Source organism: Antennarius striatus, chromosome 22 (genome assembly GCF_040054535.1).
Source record: "Antennarius striatus isolate MH-2024 chromosome 22, ASM4005453v1, whole genome shotgun sequence".
Classification (NCBI taxonomy): Eukaryota; Metazoa; Chordata; class Actinopteri; order Lophiiformes; family Antennariidae; genus Antennarius; species Antennarius striatus.
In genome coordinates, this window is record NC_090797.1 from 16,662,901 (window position 1) to 16,679,838 (window position 16,938).

A 16,938-nucleotide genomic window follows, 5' to 3' on the forward strand; every position below is an offset into this window, starting at 1 on the left:
GTGACAGATGAAAGATCATTAGATCAGTTGGGGTTCTGGCTTCGTAGTTGTTATTAAGCTTCTATATATGGCATACACGTACTTGTTTTTAATTACGAATGTGGCACCATTTATTTATCCAACAGAGGGTGCTCATGCTTGCCTTTCAACTCGAGGCTTAGACAGACGTGCTCTGTTGATGTTCACAGAGAAGCAAGATGATGTGACTTGCAAAAATGTGAGCACAGAAACATTTTCAGGTGACCCCTTTATCCAAAGTGAAAACCTGAGTAAAAACATCTGCATCCGTATCAAATCAAAGGCTTTTTTTTCATCACAGCTCAATTTTATTAGACTTTCGGTATGGTTATGATGGCATTTTTTGAGACCAAACATGATTGTAATCGCAAGACAATGTCCTGTAATCTAATTAAAAACTAAATAAGATAGTTTCACCCTTTTTTAGGTTGAAGCCACCAATTCTTTTACATTCTCTAACTATGCTATCCAGAAAGGCTGTTTGCAGTGCTTCTGCATACTGTGCAGAAAACTGTGAGGCTAAAGTCCAATTGTCTGAGGTTGGTGGGGTGGCTATGCCTGTACAGAATCTGAATAAGATGAAGTAAATTGCCAACAGCTTAGATTTGCTTTCTGTCTGAAGTGAGCTGCTCTAAGACAATCAGTTCATAGTTGGAGGTCATTAAAATGTTGCCGTTGGACTCCACACTAAATTCTGGGCAGCGAAGAAACTCCATGACTCCAGCTTTTAGCTCAGATGAGGCTGTCTTACTGAAGTCCAGCACCTGAGTCAAAAAATCCATCATCATCTCTCCTTCCTCATCCCCCTCAATAAAACACTTTGTGATATCAACTTTTGTTGGCAGTACGTAGCTCCGGTAGCTCACTCCCTTGGAGTCCAGGAAAAGTCTGACGTCGCCAGTGGACCGATTTACTTCAGTTGTGCCGAACTGATTTCTGTAGGTGTTTCTCATCTTTACCACACCAGCGTTTCCTGGGAGAAATAAAATAAAAATGGGACTCTGCCAGTTTCTAAGCATGGAGGAACAGCTAACACAAATGGCATCAAACATAAGGTGTGCAAATCAATGAGTTTTCCATTGTTCGTTATAATTGGTTTCCTTCACCTGCCTGCAGTCCACCATGAGCTAACAACTAGCAGCAAATCATCACAATAAGTGAGAAGTGTCTTTCTCTTTACAGAGACAAAACAGACAAGTTATTCTTTAATTAATTGCTATTACTGTAAGTTTGAAAATCAAATGCAGGAATTTTTTGTTTAGGAAATGAATGACTAAAAAAAATCACTTCAGCTAAGATAGACAGATAGAAATCGATGAATGATAGAAATTTATGAATGTCGATACAACTTCATAACATACGCATGTAACCTTAAGAAAGGAATCAGAGTACATCAGATCAGATTTTCAATTCCGTTATTTATGATTACATGAAATAGGGAAATCTATTCAAGCTTTATTTTATTAATATATCAATTATGTAATATTAATATAAAAAGATATTCAACATTATTCAGCTTTATTTTCTATCTTGATAAGTTCCCTCCTAAAGAATCAAAATCCAGACCTGGTAAGGACTTGGATCAATCCAGTATAATCAAACCCAGAACCTGAATTGCCTGGTTCATATTAGGACAACAGTTCTGTGACCTAAATCAAGGCACACTCCAAATGACAATTTTAAAAGATTTGTCCGTCCAACCATCTTTTCAAGAATTCCCAATACCTTTCATTCACTTACCAGAATCTAAAATGAGGAGAAGTTGTCCATTCTTGTTCAGGAGACTCTGAAAGAAGCTGACGGTGGCTCCAGGATCCTTCACATAATACAGCACCTGTTGATTTTGCCACAGACAGTGGGTGGTAACACACTGGTTTACATTGGAATGGAACTAATGAGTTTAATTGTTGTAGAAATTGAGAAATGAAACCTGAAACATGTGAATGAAGTCAGCCTTCTCAGTCTCCTTTTTCTCTTTCCATTGCTCCTGGAATTCTTCAGCGGTCATCTTGTTCCAGTTAAATTTGATGTAATCCAAGCCTGGAGTCTGGGACACCAAATCTGCATTGACAGAGGCAAAGCAGAGTGATGGAATATCCTGTATTTATTGATAATGTTTCACTGTCAAATATCACAATCTGTATTGTTTTAGTAATTTTGAGTCGATTGTGATTGCAAATTGATCCTTCAGTTTAATGGATTGGTTTACTCATCTGAGTACCCTGGGATGTGTTGTGTGGGGTCTCACTTCTGAACTTATGTTTGATCAATGATACGACCATGACTCCATAAACAAGTCAAGAAAATAAAAGGCTTTATTCCTGCATGTGTCATCCTACATAAGAGGTCAGAATGTCATCTGTTTGCTTCATGGTTGTCATCCACATCCTGATATGTGATTTTCATCGCGTTTTGTTTTTTGAAGTTGTCTGGATTTGAGTCCTAAACAGTAAGGGGTCATTTGTCATGTTTTGAGTGTAGTTTTGTCATACTTTTGATGTTTGCCCATTTATAGCACATACCTTTGTAGTCATGTAGCTGTTGGGGGTTTGGCTCTATCACCTCGTTATCTGCAGTCATCTCTGGGTACTTGTGATGGAGCGCAGAGAACATCTTAAGGTCAAGCTCACCGTACGGCAAAAAAACACTTTAAAGTACCTGTGTCTTAAGAAACTTTGACTAACACTGATCCACAACACCCAACCCAAAATGGGAGTACTGTACATTATGTCAGTGACATTGGATGGTTGACCCTTAACAGAGGTATCGTCTCTTCCGATTTTGTTCTTCTTCAAAATGTGTGACAATCTGGTAAAAGAAACAAAACCTCGTACCTGTTATCAGTTTAACAAGAATTATTGCTTTGTATCTTGATAAAACTATTCTGGAATCACAACTTTGTTAAAATGACTGGTTTAAAGAAAGAAGTAACCTGAGCAAAGGTTTGTCCAACAAATGCAACATTTTGCAACTTCAATTAAACATTGGTTTAGGAATTGTGTAACTGTACTCAACAGGAAATGTCTTATCCAATCACCAGTTTGTCATTTTTACTAATGGTCACAGTTAGTGTGACTCAGTGTCACTGAGCTCAAAAATACATTCAAGTATACATGTGTTCTATAGAGTCTTTGTTTTTACCAGATCCACTTCCAACTCCAATGACATTCAGATTGGATTTTCCATTCACAGTCCTGAGAAAGATGAACAGAAAAATGTGTTGGATCTTCATAAGAGTCACCATGAACAACAGAGTGAATTCCAGTCCTCCTTCTGAACTTCTCCAACCACCCACGTGACACCTTAAACTCCTTAAACTTCCTTTTGTTTTAATAACGTGGTGATTGTAGATGCATTACGGCCATATTCTTTGGTGAGATCAACCAAACGGATCCCTTTTTTCAGGCTTTTCTATCATCTCTTGCTTTGTTTGTACGGACAAAAAAAGTCTTTTCTCCGTCTTTTCTTTTCCTCTTTTCTCTGTCACTTTCTTGGGGTCCATAGTGAATACTCTAAAAGTTAATATATTTACGTAAAACTATCAGAACACCTCGTGGGTTGAGAGCCGAATGACGAGGACGCTGCATAAACACCCATCTAGCTACACACAGAGGTCCCTGTTAGCCAATGGGATACCAGGAAGATACTAGATAATAGCCAATGGCAGAACAGCTATGAGAATGTTGCGTTCAGGAACCTGTGGGAGCTGCAAGTATCAGCCCATGCTGTAATTTTACCTTTCGTAAGTCGAAATTTCCACGTAACTAGAGGCAATATTTTCCTGCTGGAAATTTCGTAAGTAGAAAATTTCGTAAGTAGACATTCGTAAGTAGAGGTATCACTGTATATTTAAATCAATCCACTGGACTTGAAGAAATGTTCTTGAAGACGTTTCACCTCTCATCCAAGAGGCTTCTTGGATGAGAGGTGAAATGCCTGGAAATGAATATCCCTGGAAATAAATAAAAGTTGTCAAATGTTTGTTACATTTTGGGCTCAGCATTTATCAACAATGCACATAGTTTTAGCGCTTACAAAAGTTATGATGTTCACTGTGTAGACTTTGTGTTGAGACCACCATAAATCCAGATGATGGGAAACAAAACGTATGATTGGATGATGGGATTAAATGTTCATCCATACAAAAGTGGAAAAACGGATATTTAATTTGTTGAACATTTATGCCGTTTGAGCATAAGCTACTAAAAACTTTTCATGACACCTGGAGGATGGGTGGTGTACAGTTTAGACTACGAAAAGGTAGATCTAACAAACTATTAACCACAATACATATTCATGAAAATCAATGAACAAGTGGTGCCGTGCCAAAGAACGATGCATTGAACGTTTTAGTGCAGGGGAATTCAATTAAAAGTCACGGAGGTCCAGTTATAAAAATGTCCTCTTAGTAAAAGGTCTGAACCCAAGTCCAGTTTGTGTCTTGTAGCCGGTCCCTATGTCCACATTATCATTTATTATCAATTTTCAATGTAGGATATGTTTAAGTGAGTGCACAGCTAGCTCTTTGACCTCACCATAAATAAAAGTAGACCCAGGAAAATACATTTTAAGCCTTAATGTTAGACTGAAGAACACACAAACCTCAGGGAAAAATGCAAACAGAACTTTCTTCACGAGAGAAAGGGGCATGTGGCCTGACAGTCATTTACTTGTACACAAGTAACTATACACAAGGTGTGCCTGTGCACACCTGGTGATGGTCACCTTGTGGTGGTCACCTGGTGGTGGTCACCTGGTGGTGGTCACCTGGTGGTGGTCACCTGGTGGTGGTGACCTTGTGGTGGTCACCTGGTGGTGGTCACCTTGTGGTGGTCACCTGGTGGTGGTCACCTGGTAGTGGTGGTCACCTTGTGGTGGTCACCTGGTGGTGGTCACCTTGTGGTGGTCACTTGGTGGTGGTCACCTTGTGGTGGTCACCTTGTGGTGGTCACCTGGTGGTGGTCACCTGGTGGTGGTCACCTGGTGGTGGTGGTCACCTGGTGGTGGTCACCTGGTGGTGGTGGTCACCTGGTGGTGGTCACCTGGTGGTGGTCACCTGGTGGTGGTCACCTGGTGGTGAAAGAGACCAATGGACTTTGTCAGCATCTCTTATTGCTGCATGTATGTCGTCTCCTCTTGTATGTGTTTCATAGTGGAGTTATACTCAGCAAAGAGCTCCTTGTCTTTTTGAAGGAACCTGACACACACACACACACACACACACACACACACACACACACACACACACACACACACACACACACACACGGTTCTCTCTGAATAGCTGCATCAAGCTTTTAATATTTCTGATGTTCTGGTTGTGTTGAAGCTGATATCAGGAGTTTTTCTACACATCTCATCTGTTTTCCCCAAAACAAAATGTCAACAACAGCTTTTAAGCACTTCTTCACAACTGTCCCATCACTAAAAGATGTTTCTGTTGCCCCAAACTCCACCACGCCTTTAATGAACATTCGTTTGCATTTTTATGGGTAATTTTGCCCTCAGCTCAGACTTCAGGAGATAATTCTGAGGAAAAGATCTGTGCTTTGTTTTATAGTGGAGCTTCACTTTATTAATGAATTAATGCTACGTGTTCAGACCATATGAGGTCAAATGGTTTGAACCGCCTGACGGAGGAATAAACATGAATTTGGTCCAGTCATTGTTAACCAGCGGTTTTCCTCGTTCACCTCCTTCGTTTGGAGCTCTGCTGTCTCCCTTCCTCTGTGTTCCTGTAGCGGTAAACTCACAGCGGTAGCGAGCTGTCTCACTTCCTGGTACGCTGACAGAGCAGGTAGACAAATGATCTGATTGGCTGAACTAAGTGGCACTATTACCGTATTAACTGGAGGAGCAGCGCCTGCCATCTGTAGCCGCAAAGGCAGTAAAAATGTGCCAAGAAAATCTACTCTGGTGAATTTATTATGGAGTGGTCACGGGTCCAGACAGAACCATCACCATCCGGATCCGGACCGCGGTCCACCATTTGGTGACCCCTGTTTTTGTGGATCCTACAGGTAGATCCACTCCACTCCTGTCGACTTTTGATGATAAAGACTATCTTGTGTCTAGTGGTAATCATGTAGGAAGCAGCATAGTCACATAACACAGTGTACTGTACAGTATATTGTCTAACATTTAACTGTGTTTTCTTCTATTCTAATAACTAATGTGGCTCAAAAATAAATGTGGAGGATTACTTAGCCATTATGTCCAGGAACAGATTGTCGATGAAGTCCTGCATCATCTGAATTTCAGTGCAGTTCTTCAGATAATGATGGTAACATTTTAGGAACCTGTTGCTATCGCTGATCAGATTTCTCCGTCGTGATTCCATAACAGTTATCTTTCAAAAATGAAAACAAGTATAAAAGTTTCATAAAATGTGACAAAATTGGCTGTTTTTAGCTACAAAAATACAACATTCATTATTGATTTGGCTACAATTATAAACACAGTCTCGACCAATGACTGAAGGTCATTTTACATTGCTCATGCATTGTTCAGGTATACATGTTGTGTATAATGTATCAGCTACGATACAAATGCAGTTCATTACATCACGGTTACTGGTTCAAGATTAGAATGTAACTTGGTCAAAACATCCAGCTCATCCACCCCGGGGGTGGATGAGATCCGCCCGGAGTTACTAAAGGCTCTGGATGTTGTGGGGCTGTCCTGGTTGACACGCCTCTGCAACATCGCGTGGACATCGGGGACAGTACCTCTGGATTGGCAGACTGGGGTGGTGGTCCCCCTTTTTAAGAAGGGGGACAGGAGGGTGTGCTCCAACTACAGGGGCATCACACTCCTCAGCCTCGCTGGCAAGGTCTATTCAGGGGTTCTGGAGAAGAGGGTCCGTTGGGATGTCAAATCTCGGATTCAGGAGGAGCAGTGTGGTTTTCGTCCTGGCCGTGGAACAGTGGACCAGCTCTACACCCTCCGCAGGGTCCTTGAGGGGGCATGGGAGTTCGCCCAACCAGTCTACATGTGTTTTGTGGACTTAGAGAAGACGTTCGACTGTTTTCCTCGGGGGGTTCTGTGGGGGGTGCTTAGGGAGTATGGGGTACCGGACCCCTTGATAAGGGCTGTTCGGTCCCTGTACGACCAATGTCAGAGTTTGGTCCGCATTGCCGGCAGTAAGTCGGATTCGTTTCCAGTGAGGGTTGGTATCCGCCAAGGCTGCCCTTTGTCACCGATTCTGTTCATAACTTTTATGGACAGAATTTCTAGGTGCAGCCAAGGCGTTGAGGGTGTCCGGTTTGGTGGCCTCAGTATTGCGTCTCTGTTTTTTGCAGATGACGTGGTGCTGTTGGCTTCATCAAGCCGTGATCTCCAACTCTCACTGGAGCGGTTCGCAGCCGAGTGTGAAGTGGTTGGGATGAGAATCAGCACCTCCAAATCTGAGACCATTGTCCTCAGTCGGAAAAGGTTGGAGTGCCCTCTCCAGGTTGGGGATGAGATCCTGCCCCAAGTGGAGGAGTTCAAGTATCTCGGGGTCTCGTTCACGAGTGAGGGTACGATGGAACGGGAGATCGACAGGCGGATCGGTGCAGCGTCTGCAGTGATGCGGACTCTGTATCGGTCCGTCGTGGTGAAGAAGGAGCTGAGCTGAAAGGCAAAGCTCTCGATTTACCGGTCGATCTAAGTTCCTGCCCTCACCTGTGGTCATGAGCTGTGGGTCATGGCCGAAAGACGAGATCCCTGATACAAGCGACCAAAATGAGTTTCCTCCGCAGGGTGTCCGGGCTCTCCCTTAGAGATAGGGTGAGAAGTTCGGTCATCCGGGAGGGACTCAGAGTCGAGCTGCTGCTCCTCCGCATCGAGAGGAGCCAGATGAGGTGGCTCGGGCATCTGGTCAGGATGCCTCCTGGACGCCTCCCTGGTGAGGTGTTCCGGGCACGTCCTACCGGGAGGAGGCCCAGGGGACGACCCAGGACACGCTGGAGGGACTATGTCTCCCGGCTGGCCTGGGAACGCCTTGGGATTCTCCCGGAGGAGCTGGATGAAGTGGCTAGGGAGAGGGAAGTCTGGGATTCCCTGCTTAATCTGCTGCCCCTACGACCCGACCCCAGATAAGCAGAAGAGAATGGATGGATGGCCTGGGAACGCCTTGGGATTGTTCACAGTCTAAAAGTCTATAAACTACAAGACATCACATCTGTTAAGACTCCTCATGTACATGTTTCACCAATTTGATTGAAGAAGAAAAGTTTACTTACATGTTGGTGCAGATCCACATCCACAGGGATCAGCAGTCTGGCATCAAGGACTCTGCCCACTTTATTTAAAGGTACAGACAGCAGGAAAAAGGCCATAAAATAAATCCAACCAATGATAAAGGACTTCAAACACACACCTTATTTGTGATGTGTCAACACATAAATTGGGAGCATGTGACAGTGACACCTATAGCATAATTCAATACAGATGAAAACATGAAAAGTTAACAGAATCGTGTCAACTCACCTCTCAGCCAACTTCTTCCTAATAGGCTCCAGTTAAATAAAGGTGAGGACAGGATAGATTGGTGATATGAAAGCAATTAATCATATATCCAAGTATAATATTTATATCAATAATATTTATCTCATGCCTTTCAAATAACCATTTAATAGTGGTAGCCCTTTAATAAAACACCACCAAATCTTAGAGAGTCATCTAGAATCAGCCCATTTTTATTTAAATGAGCACATAAAAAAAGAAAGGAAGAAGACATTTTGTTCTGCCTGCTGGGATGGGTGGTTCTTGAATGATAACTGCAGGCTGCACCACCCTGACGTAAAGGAGAAGGGATCATTTTAAAGTACTGTAACCCTGATGATAAATACTAAGAACAAAAATTGTTTGCACAAGGTAACAAAATGGAATATTTATTTATTATAATCAAGGGCTGTCAGCTGTTTTGACATGTGAAATTTTTTAATTTGACACGACGTTCTTGTCCGAGTAAATAAAAATGCTGGAGCTACAATTTGTAAAATAATGAGTTCAAGAACTGTGTTTACTATTTGAAAGTCTAATGAGCTCATGAGCACACGTGAATGTACTCACAAACTTTGGAATAAAAAAACTAAAACAACTCGTAATCTTCTCTTTTCTCAAAATGAAAATCTTACAAAAGGGATTAATATTAAAACCGGGTCTTATCCAGGTCATGGAGGCAGCAGTTTGAACAAGGTAGCCCTGACACTCCAGAACCCAAAAACTTCCTAGAAAATCCATAATAGATATCTATCCATAACGGATAGATATGCTGAAGTTTGTGGTACTTTACTTAACAAAGCTCTGGGTCGTTCTCCAATACAACAAACATCAATGCAAGTGGTACGAGAAGAACAAGTTCTCATCTCAAGACAGTGGTTTATATACTATTCAAGACAGACATGATGTCACATGACTCCTTTGCAGGAATGCTGAAGATTCAAATGGATAGTCTTGGATAGTCTTGGAAAGAGGTGGTGAATGCATAATAACCTTAAGGTCCATAAACTACATCATCAACGGCAGGAAGCTGAGCTTATGATCAAAGGGTTTAAATGCTATGCACTTATAAAGAAACTGGGCAATGAAACTGATATTCCTTCAATAGATAGATAGATCCGCTGAATATATTAACATATGTAACATGATATACATATTACCATATGATATACACATCAACAATTTACAGTTTCCAATCACTAAATTCACATTTCCTCACCTACAGCTACAATCTACAAACTACACTGGCCGACCAGGTTGTGTGCATGATTATCTGTTGCAGTCGACTGGCAGGAGTGCTGATTACACAACCTCACGATTGTAGGCAGGACGGGCCTCCCAGAACATTCCTTCACGAATTTCGAGTGAAGCTACCTATCGCTGAAGTAGCTCTCCAGTGCTCTCCAATTTTCCTTCCATTGCCTGACTAGTCTCTCGGTTGAGGTCAGCACAACCCCCCCCCCATCCAGACCATAAACAGTGTGGACAAAGCTTCCACCTCCTAACAATTTACACACTTTGCCAGAATCTTTTCAGGCCAGACTGCAATACTTATTAAATGGTCTCATCAAACCTTCGCCACAACTGGGTCTCTGTCTCCTTGATGAACAACTCTTGCTTTGATTGCTGGTAACCATCAGCTGCCTCTGAGGTTCCGTGGCTTAACCATGGCCTGTGGGAATTATTCAACCTGAGCAAAATGACCTAACCATCATCTGGACAACTTTCAGGTGACTACAACACCCCTGGGGTGGAGTCCCGGGTTCCAACTATAACTTAACAACTTTGACAACCATGTCCTGGATGAATGGGAATCCTGACAGATATTTTTGACAATCATTTGTCAAGTTTCAAGTTTCAAGTTTATTTATTTTTATATAGCCCAGATTCACAAACAATGTCTCAAAGGGCTTTACAATCTGCACATGGACGATATCCCTCTGACCTTTGTGCACTGCAAGCAGTGCGACCCTTGTCATATTACAAGATTGTTTGTTCCTACAAATAAATATTTCATGCAATCCCAAGACACTGTAAGATGTCATGATTTGTCCGTTGGGATGGGTGGATCTTGATTGAGCTCTAATAAATAATACAGACCAAATTTGTGAAATTTGGTGAAATTGTTTGTACATGCTAACGAAGCTATTTAAAAAAAACATTCATATTAGTTACACACTTACTACCTACTGAAACTAGGTCATCTTCTATTTCAAAAGAAAAACTTTAGTCGTGGTAAGTATCATGAATGTTTTGAGTGGTATTTAGGAGTGTGGGATAAGTGATAGAACCAGGAGCACATCTGATGATTTTATACAGCAAATGTATTTACCTGCAGATGCCGCTGATTTATTTGAAGCTAAAGTCTTCATGAAAACCAGGATGGTGGTTTGTGTCCAGTTCTTAGAACTATTCCATGGCTTACTGTCTCTGAAAGACTCAGTTATCAGTTAAATACTGATGTACATATACTGTATCAAGCATGGGAAGGTTTCAAGTCAAACAAATGTCTTATCCTTTACTTGGTTATGAACCATCTCACACCCTTGGGTCCTCTACAACAGGTCTGCTTTCTGTCCACAGACTCAAAACTAAACATGATGAAGCGGTGTACACTTTTTATTTTTTATACTGAATAAAACTCTCTCAAACTGAAATAAATTTAAATACTAGAATAATCAAACCAGATCAGTTACATTAAATGGTACTTCCATTCATTAGTGCAAACATTGAAAATGTTTTAGTTCTGATTATTAAAAGTACTACAACCTACAACATGATGTCAGCCAAGTCTTTTTAAAGAAACAATTGATTCAGGCAAGGAATGTAGCCACAAGAGGACACAAGCCAGTGTCTTATTGTGCCGGTCCCAAGCCCAGATAAATACAGAGGGTTGCGTCCGGAAGGGCATGCGGCGTAAAACTTTTGCCAAATCAAAGATGCTAATCTTTGGGGGCGGCAGTGGCTCAGCGGTAGAGCAGAGGTCTTGAAGACAGATCGCCCAGCCATCGGTGGATCGATTCCCGCTCCCGCCAGAACATCTCCGGAGTGTGAGCTGACGGTGGGAGGCGTCAGCTCACCTCCCAGCCACTGCCGAGGCGCCCTTGAGCAAGGCGCCGTCCCCCTTACAAGCTGCTCTATTGGGGCGCACTCCAGGAAGCTGCTGCCCGTCACTCTGCCTCCCGATGTACAGCTTGATGTTGTGTTTGTATACTAACTGCATGATTACAGGCCCCTTTGTGTGCTGTGGTTGTTTCAGGGGCCTGTACATACATAGTGTGTGTGAAAAAAAAAACTAACACAAAAAATGTAACAAATGTACACCTGAGTGACAAATGTAATTTCCCCTAGGGGATCAATAAAGTGTATCTTCTTCTTCTTCTTCTTCTAATCAAACTTATGACTTCTATACCGGATCGAACGAGGCCCAGGTTAACAACGACCGCCATTGGTGCTGTTGACCTACAGGGCGCCGGTGGAAATTTGACTGCTGCTGGTCAAAGAAGGAGAGGAGGAACGTGTGTTCGTAGGAAGAGAGAGAGAAGAGGAACGCCAAGAGTATAGGACTGAGAGTAGAGACGTTAAATGTTGGAACTATGACAGAAAAAGGTAGAGAGTTGATTGACATGATGCAGAGGAGGAAAGTAGACATATCACCATATCTGAAATTCACATGCGTGAGCTAGCCGCAGGTTTTCGTCTGCTCTCTTGTATGTCTTCTTTTTTTAATCATTTTTCATTGTCTTATCTACGTCCTTAATTTTATTTATTTTACCATGATGGATAGTACTTGTTTATTTGGTATGTAATGCCTGAGCAGTGGATATGTACAATTTCCTCTGGGATTAATAAAGTATCTATCTATCTATCTATCTATCTATCTATCTATCTATCTATCTATCTATCTATCTATCTATCTATCTATCTATCGAGTACTGCGTTCATGTACTCAAGAGAGGAAATGCTGTCCATGAAGGTCAGATCAGAGGAGAACTTGGGATTCGCGATCTCATCCCCACTGAGATCCAGCGGCGGTATAGAGGGAGCCGGGGAGGTAAACAAAAGCGGGCTAGGATAGCAGCTGGAGCTAACAGCCGCCAGCGGGTCAGACCCTCGGTTCCCTCCGTCATCATGGGGAATGTGAACTCGCTGCCCAACAAGGTGGACGAACTGATGGCTCTGTGCAGGACATAGCAGCGCGACAGGGAAACCAGCTTGTTGGTGTGCAGACCCAGAGACGGCATGAAAGACCATCTGTGGGACCACCTCTGCTCGTCGGACCCGGCACCCGGAGGCACTTGTCATCATCACGGGTGACTTTAACCAAGTCACCCTGGACTCATCCCTCCCCACCATGTCCCAGTGTGTAGACTGTCCCACACAGAAGAACAGAACCATTGATCTGTTCTACACAAATGCCAAGGAGGTATACACCGCCACCCCAATCCCCCCACTAGGGAAATCAGACCATAACCTAGTGTACCTACAGCCCACCTGCATCCCGCTGGTGAAACGGCTGCCAGCAACAACACGACAGGTCAGGAGGTGGTCCCCGGAAGCACATGAGATGCTGAGGGACTGCTTCCAGACCACCGACTGGGATGTCATCGTGGGCTCACATGGGGAGGACGTCGACGAGGCAGCTCAGTGTTTAATGGATTATATGAACTTCTGTGTGGACACAGTGGTCCCTGTCAGGAGAGTCAAGTGTTACCCAAACAACAAAACCTGGGTGAAGGCTGTCCTGAATAGAAAGAAGCGGGCATTTAGGAGTGGGAATGAGGATGAGATGAGGGAGGCCCAGCAGGCAGTGAGACTCTGCCTGAGGGAGGCCAAGGAGAAATACAAAAGGAAGCTGGAGAACCAGCTTGGGCACAACCAGGTGCAGGAGGTCTGGAGTGGCATGAAGGCCATCACCGGCTATGGAGAGGGCCGTGGTACAGTTCAGGGGAATGTGGAGCGAGCTGATGACTTTAAGAGCTTTTTTAATTGGTTCAGTTCCCCCACCACTCCATGCCCCTGTCCCCAGAGTTCCCTCGGCCCAGCTGACTTGACTCTGAATGCTTCCTTCTCCCCCTCTCCGTCCAGCTCACCTCTCTCACCCTCTCCCTCTCCATGCACCGCACCCATCTACCTTGGGCCAAACCCTGACTCTTCCCCCACCTCAACTGCGAGACCCCTGGCCAAAGGGATCAACGTGCCATGCCCCCACACACGGCCATCACTGTAGAACAGGTGACGTCTGCGTTGAGAAGGCTTTGCCCAAGGAAGGCGGACAGACCGGACCAGGTCCCCCCAAGACTCCTCAAGGCCTGTGCTGCCGAACTGGGTGAGCCCCTACACCTCAGTCTCCGGCTGGGGAGGGTCCCGACACTATGGAAGACATCCTGCATTGTCCCTGTACCCAAGCGGAGACGCCCCACTGAGCTCAACGACTATCGACCAGTCGCTCTCACCTCGCACGTGATGAAGACCCTAGAGCTACTGGTCCTGGAGCTCATGCGTCCCCAGGTGTAGGGTGCGATGGACCCTCTCCAGTTCGCCCTACCGGCCACAGGTTGGGGCTGATGACGCCGTCCTGTACCTCCTCCACCGGGCCCTCTCCTACTTGGATGTCGGGAGCTGTGCAGTGAGGGTGCTCTCTTTTGACGTCTTGAGCGCCTTCAACACCATCCAGCCCCGGCTCCTGCAGGAGAAACTGTCATCCATGGCTGTGGACCCCTATCTTGTGAGCTGGATCATGGTCTATCTAACAGACAGATCCCAGTACGTCCCAATGGGGGACTGTCTGTCATCAGTGGTGACCAGCAGCACAGGGGCCCCGCAGGGAACGGTACTCTCCCCCCTTCTCTTCACCCTCTACACAACAGACTTCCAACACAACTCAGATACGTGACATATGCAGAAGTTCTCAGATGACACTGTAATTGTGGCATGTATCAGGGAGGGTGATTAGAGGGAGTACAGGAGAGTGGTGACGGACTTTGTGGGGTGGTGTCAGCAAAATGAGCTTCAGCTAAACATCTCCAAGACCAAGGAGATGGTGCTGGATTTCCGGTGGGCACCCCCCTCCCCACAGCCAGTAGTCATCGGGGTAAGGAGGTGGAGGTTGTGGGGACTTACAAGTACCTGGGGCTGCAGCTGGACTGCAGACTGGACTGTTTGCACAACCTGGACTGTGTGTACAAGAAAGGTCAGAGCAGGATGTACTTCCTGAGGAGGCTGGCCTCCTTCAACATCAGCTCCGACCTGCTCAGACTGTTTTACCAGTTGATTGTGTCCAGTGTTTTTTTTTACGCCATTGTATGTTGGGGTGGTGGTGCCAGGAAATGGGACACCGAGCGCGTAGACAGGCTCATCCGGAGGGCTGGTTCTGTGACCGGTCAGGAACTGGACACTTTACAGACTGTCTTAGAGAGAAGGACTACGTCCAAGTTTAGATTGATCCTGGGTAACACCACCCACCCCTTCCACACTACCTTCACCCAGCAGAGGAGCTCCTTCAGTGGCAGACTGCTGTCACCGAGCTCCTTCAATTAGAGACTCATACCCTCCTTTGTGCCCCGTGCCATCAGGGGGCAAAACCACTCTCTCAGAAGGAGGGGGTCCAAAGCCGCAGGGTCATCAAGGACGGCCGAGAAGGGATAGACTAGGGGGGCCTGGGATGCACATGGGATGCACTGTGGGATACTTTATGGGGGTCCTTAGTGTCGGTTTACAGCTCGGTTTACAGCTCAGTTTACAGCTCGGTTCATCCATCCTTCTGATCCTACATCGTCTTCATCTCACGCTTCTTTCATGTTCCTACACTTCCTTTTATGTTAGGTTCCCGTTTTTTCTGTTGTATAATTATGTCATTATGCTAATTATGTAATTTATGCGACGTCTTTGTCGGTGCCAAATTTCGTCACTGTTATGTGTATTTATTTGTATCTCTGTGAGCAGATGTCACCCCAAATTTCCCTTGGGATTATTAAAGTATCTATCTATCTATTTATCTATCTATCTATACTGTGTGTCCAGGAGACCAGGTGGAAAGGTAGCAAGGCTAGAAGTTTAGGAGCAGGGTTCAAGTTGTTCTATCATGGTGTAGATAGGAAGAGAAATGGAGTAGGAGTTATCTTGAGGGAGGAGTTTGTTAGGAATGTCCTGGAGGTAAAAATAGTGTCAGATAGAGTGATGAGTCCGAAGCTAGATATAGAAGGTGTGATGTTCAGTGTTGTTAGTGGGTATGCTCCACAGGTAGGATGTGAGATGGAGGAGAAGGAGAAATTCTGGCTGGACTTTGATGAAGTGATACAGAGCATACCTAGAAGTGAGAGAATTGCCATTGCTGCAGACTTCAAAGGACATGTTGGTGCAGGAAACAGAGGTGATGAGGAGGTGATGGGCAGGTTTGGTATCCAGGAGAGGAACGCAGAAGGACAGATGGTAGATGACTTTGCGAAAAGGATGGAAATACCTATAGTGAATATTTTCTTCAAGGAGTCAGGAACATAGGGTGACCTATAAGAGGTAGGAGGCCACAGGTAGACTACATCTTGTGTAGATGATGTAATCTGAAGGAGATCAGTGACTGTAAAGTAGTGGTAGGTGAGAGTGTAGCCAAACAGCACAGGATGGTGGTGTGTAGGATGACTCTGGTGGTGAGGAAGATGAAGAGGGCAAAGGCAGAGCAGAGAAAGAAATGGTGGAAGCTAAAAAAGGAAGAGTGTTGCATGACTTTTAGGAAGGGGTTAAGACAGGCTCTGGGTGGTCAGGAGGTGCTTCCAGATGACTGGACAACTACAGCTAATGTGATCAGGGAGACAGGTAGGACAGTACTTGGTGTGTCATCTGGAAGGAAAGTAGATAAGGAGACTTGTTGGTGGAATGAGGAGGTACAGGAGTGTATACAGAGAAAGAGGTTAGCTATGAGGAAGTGGGACACTGAGAGGACTGAGGAGAGTAGACAGGAGTACAGGGAGATGCAGCGTAAGGTGAAGGTAGAGGTAGCAAAGGCCAAACAGGGAGCTTATGATGGCTTGTATGCTAGGTTGGACAGTAAGGAGGGAGAGACTGATCTATACAGGTTGGCAAGACAGAGAGACAGAGATGGGAAGGACGTGCAGCAGGTTAGGGTGATTAAGGATAGGGATGGAAGTCTATTGACAGGTGCCAGTAGTGTGGTGGGAAGATGGAAAGAGTACTTTGAAGAGTTGATGAACGTGGAAAATGAGAGAGAACAAAGACTAGAAGAAGTGACTGTTGTGCCCAGGAAGTAGCAAAGATTAGTCAGGATGAAGTGAGGAGGGCACTGAAGAGGATGAAGAGTGGAAAGGCAGTCGGTCCTGATGATATACCTGTAGAGGTTTGGAAGTGTCTAGGAGAGGTGGGAGTAGAGTTTCTGACTGGGTTGTTCAACAGGATCTTAGATAGAGAGAACATGCCTGA

At 44.6% G+C, this 16,938-nt stretch overlaps 1 protein-coding gene across 1 annotated transcript in view; it reads right to left on the reverse strand.

Annotated features, from left to right (window-relative positions):
- Positions 1-617: 617 nt before the first annotated feature.
- The window catches only part of LOC137589730 (histamine N-methyltransferase-like), a 28,651-nt gene continuing 12,330 nt past the window's right edge, over positions 618-16,938 (reverse strand). The window contains exons 2-9 of the mRNA XM_068307571.1: positions 8,491-8,508; positions 8,244-8,302; positions 6,222-6,367; positions 3,162-3,212; positions 2,541-2,650; positions 1,949-2,079; positions 1,759-1,852; positions 618-991 (exon numbers count right to left, since the gene is read on the reverse strand). Coding sequence (XP_068163672.1) covers positions 618-991; positions 1,759-1,852; positions 1,949-2,079; positions 2,541-2,650; positions 3,162-3,212; positions 6,222-6,358 — 897 coding nt within the window. The 5' untranslated portion in view covers positions 6,359-6,367; positions 8,244-8,302; positions 8,491-8,508. The remainder of the gene's footprint in view (positions 992-1,758; positions 1,853-1,948; positions 2,080-2,540; positions 2,651-3,161; positions 3,213-6,221; positions 6,368-8,243; positions 8,303-8,490; positions 8,509-16,938) is intronic.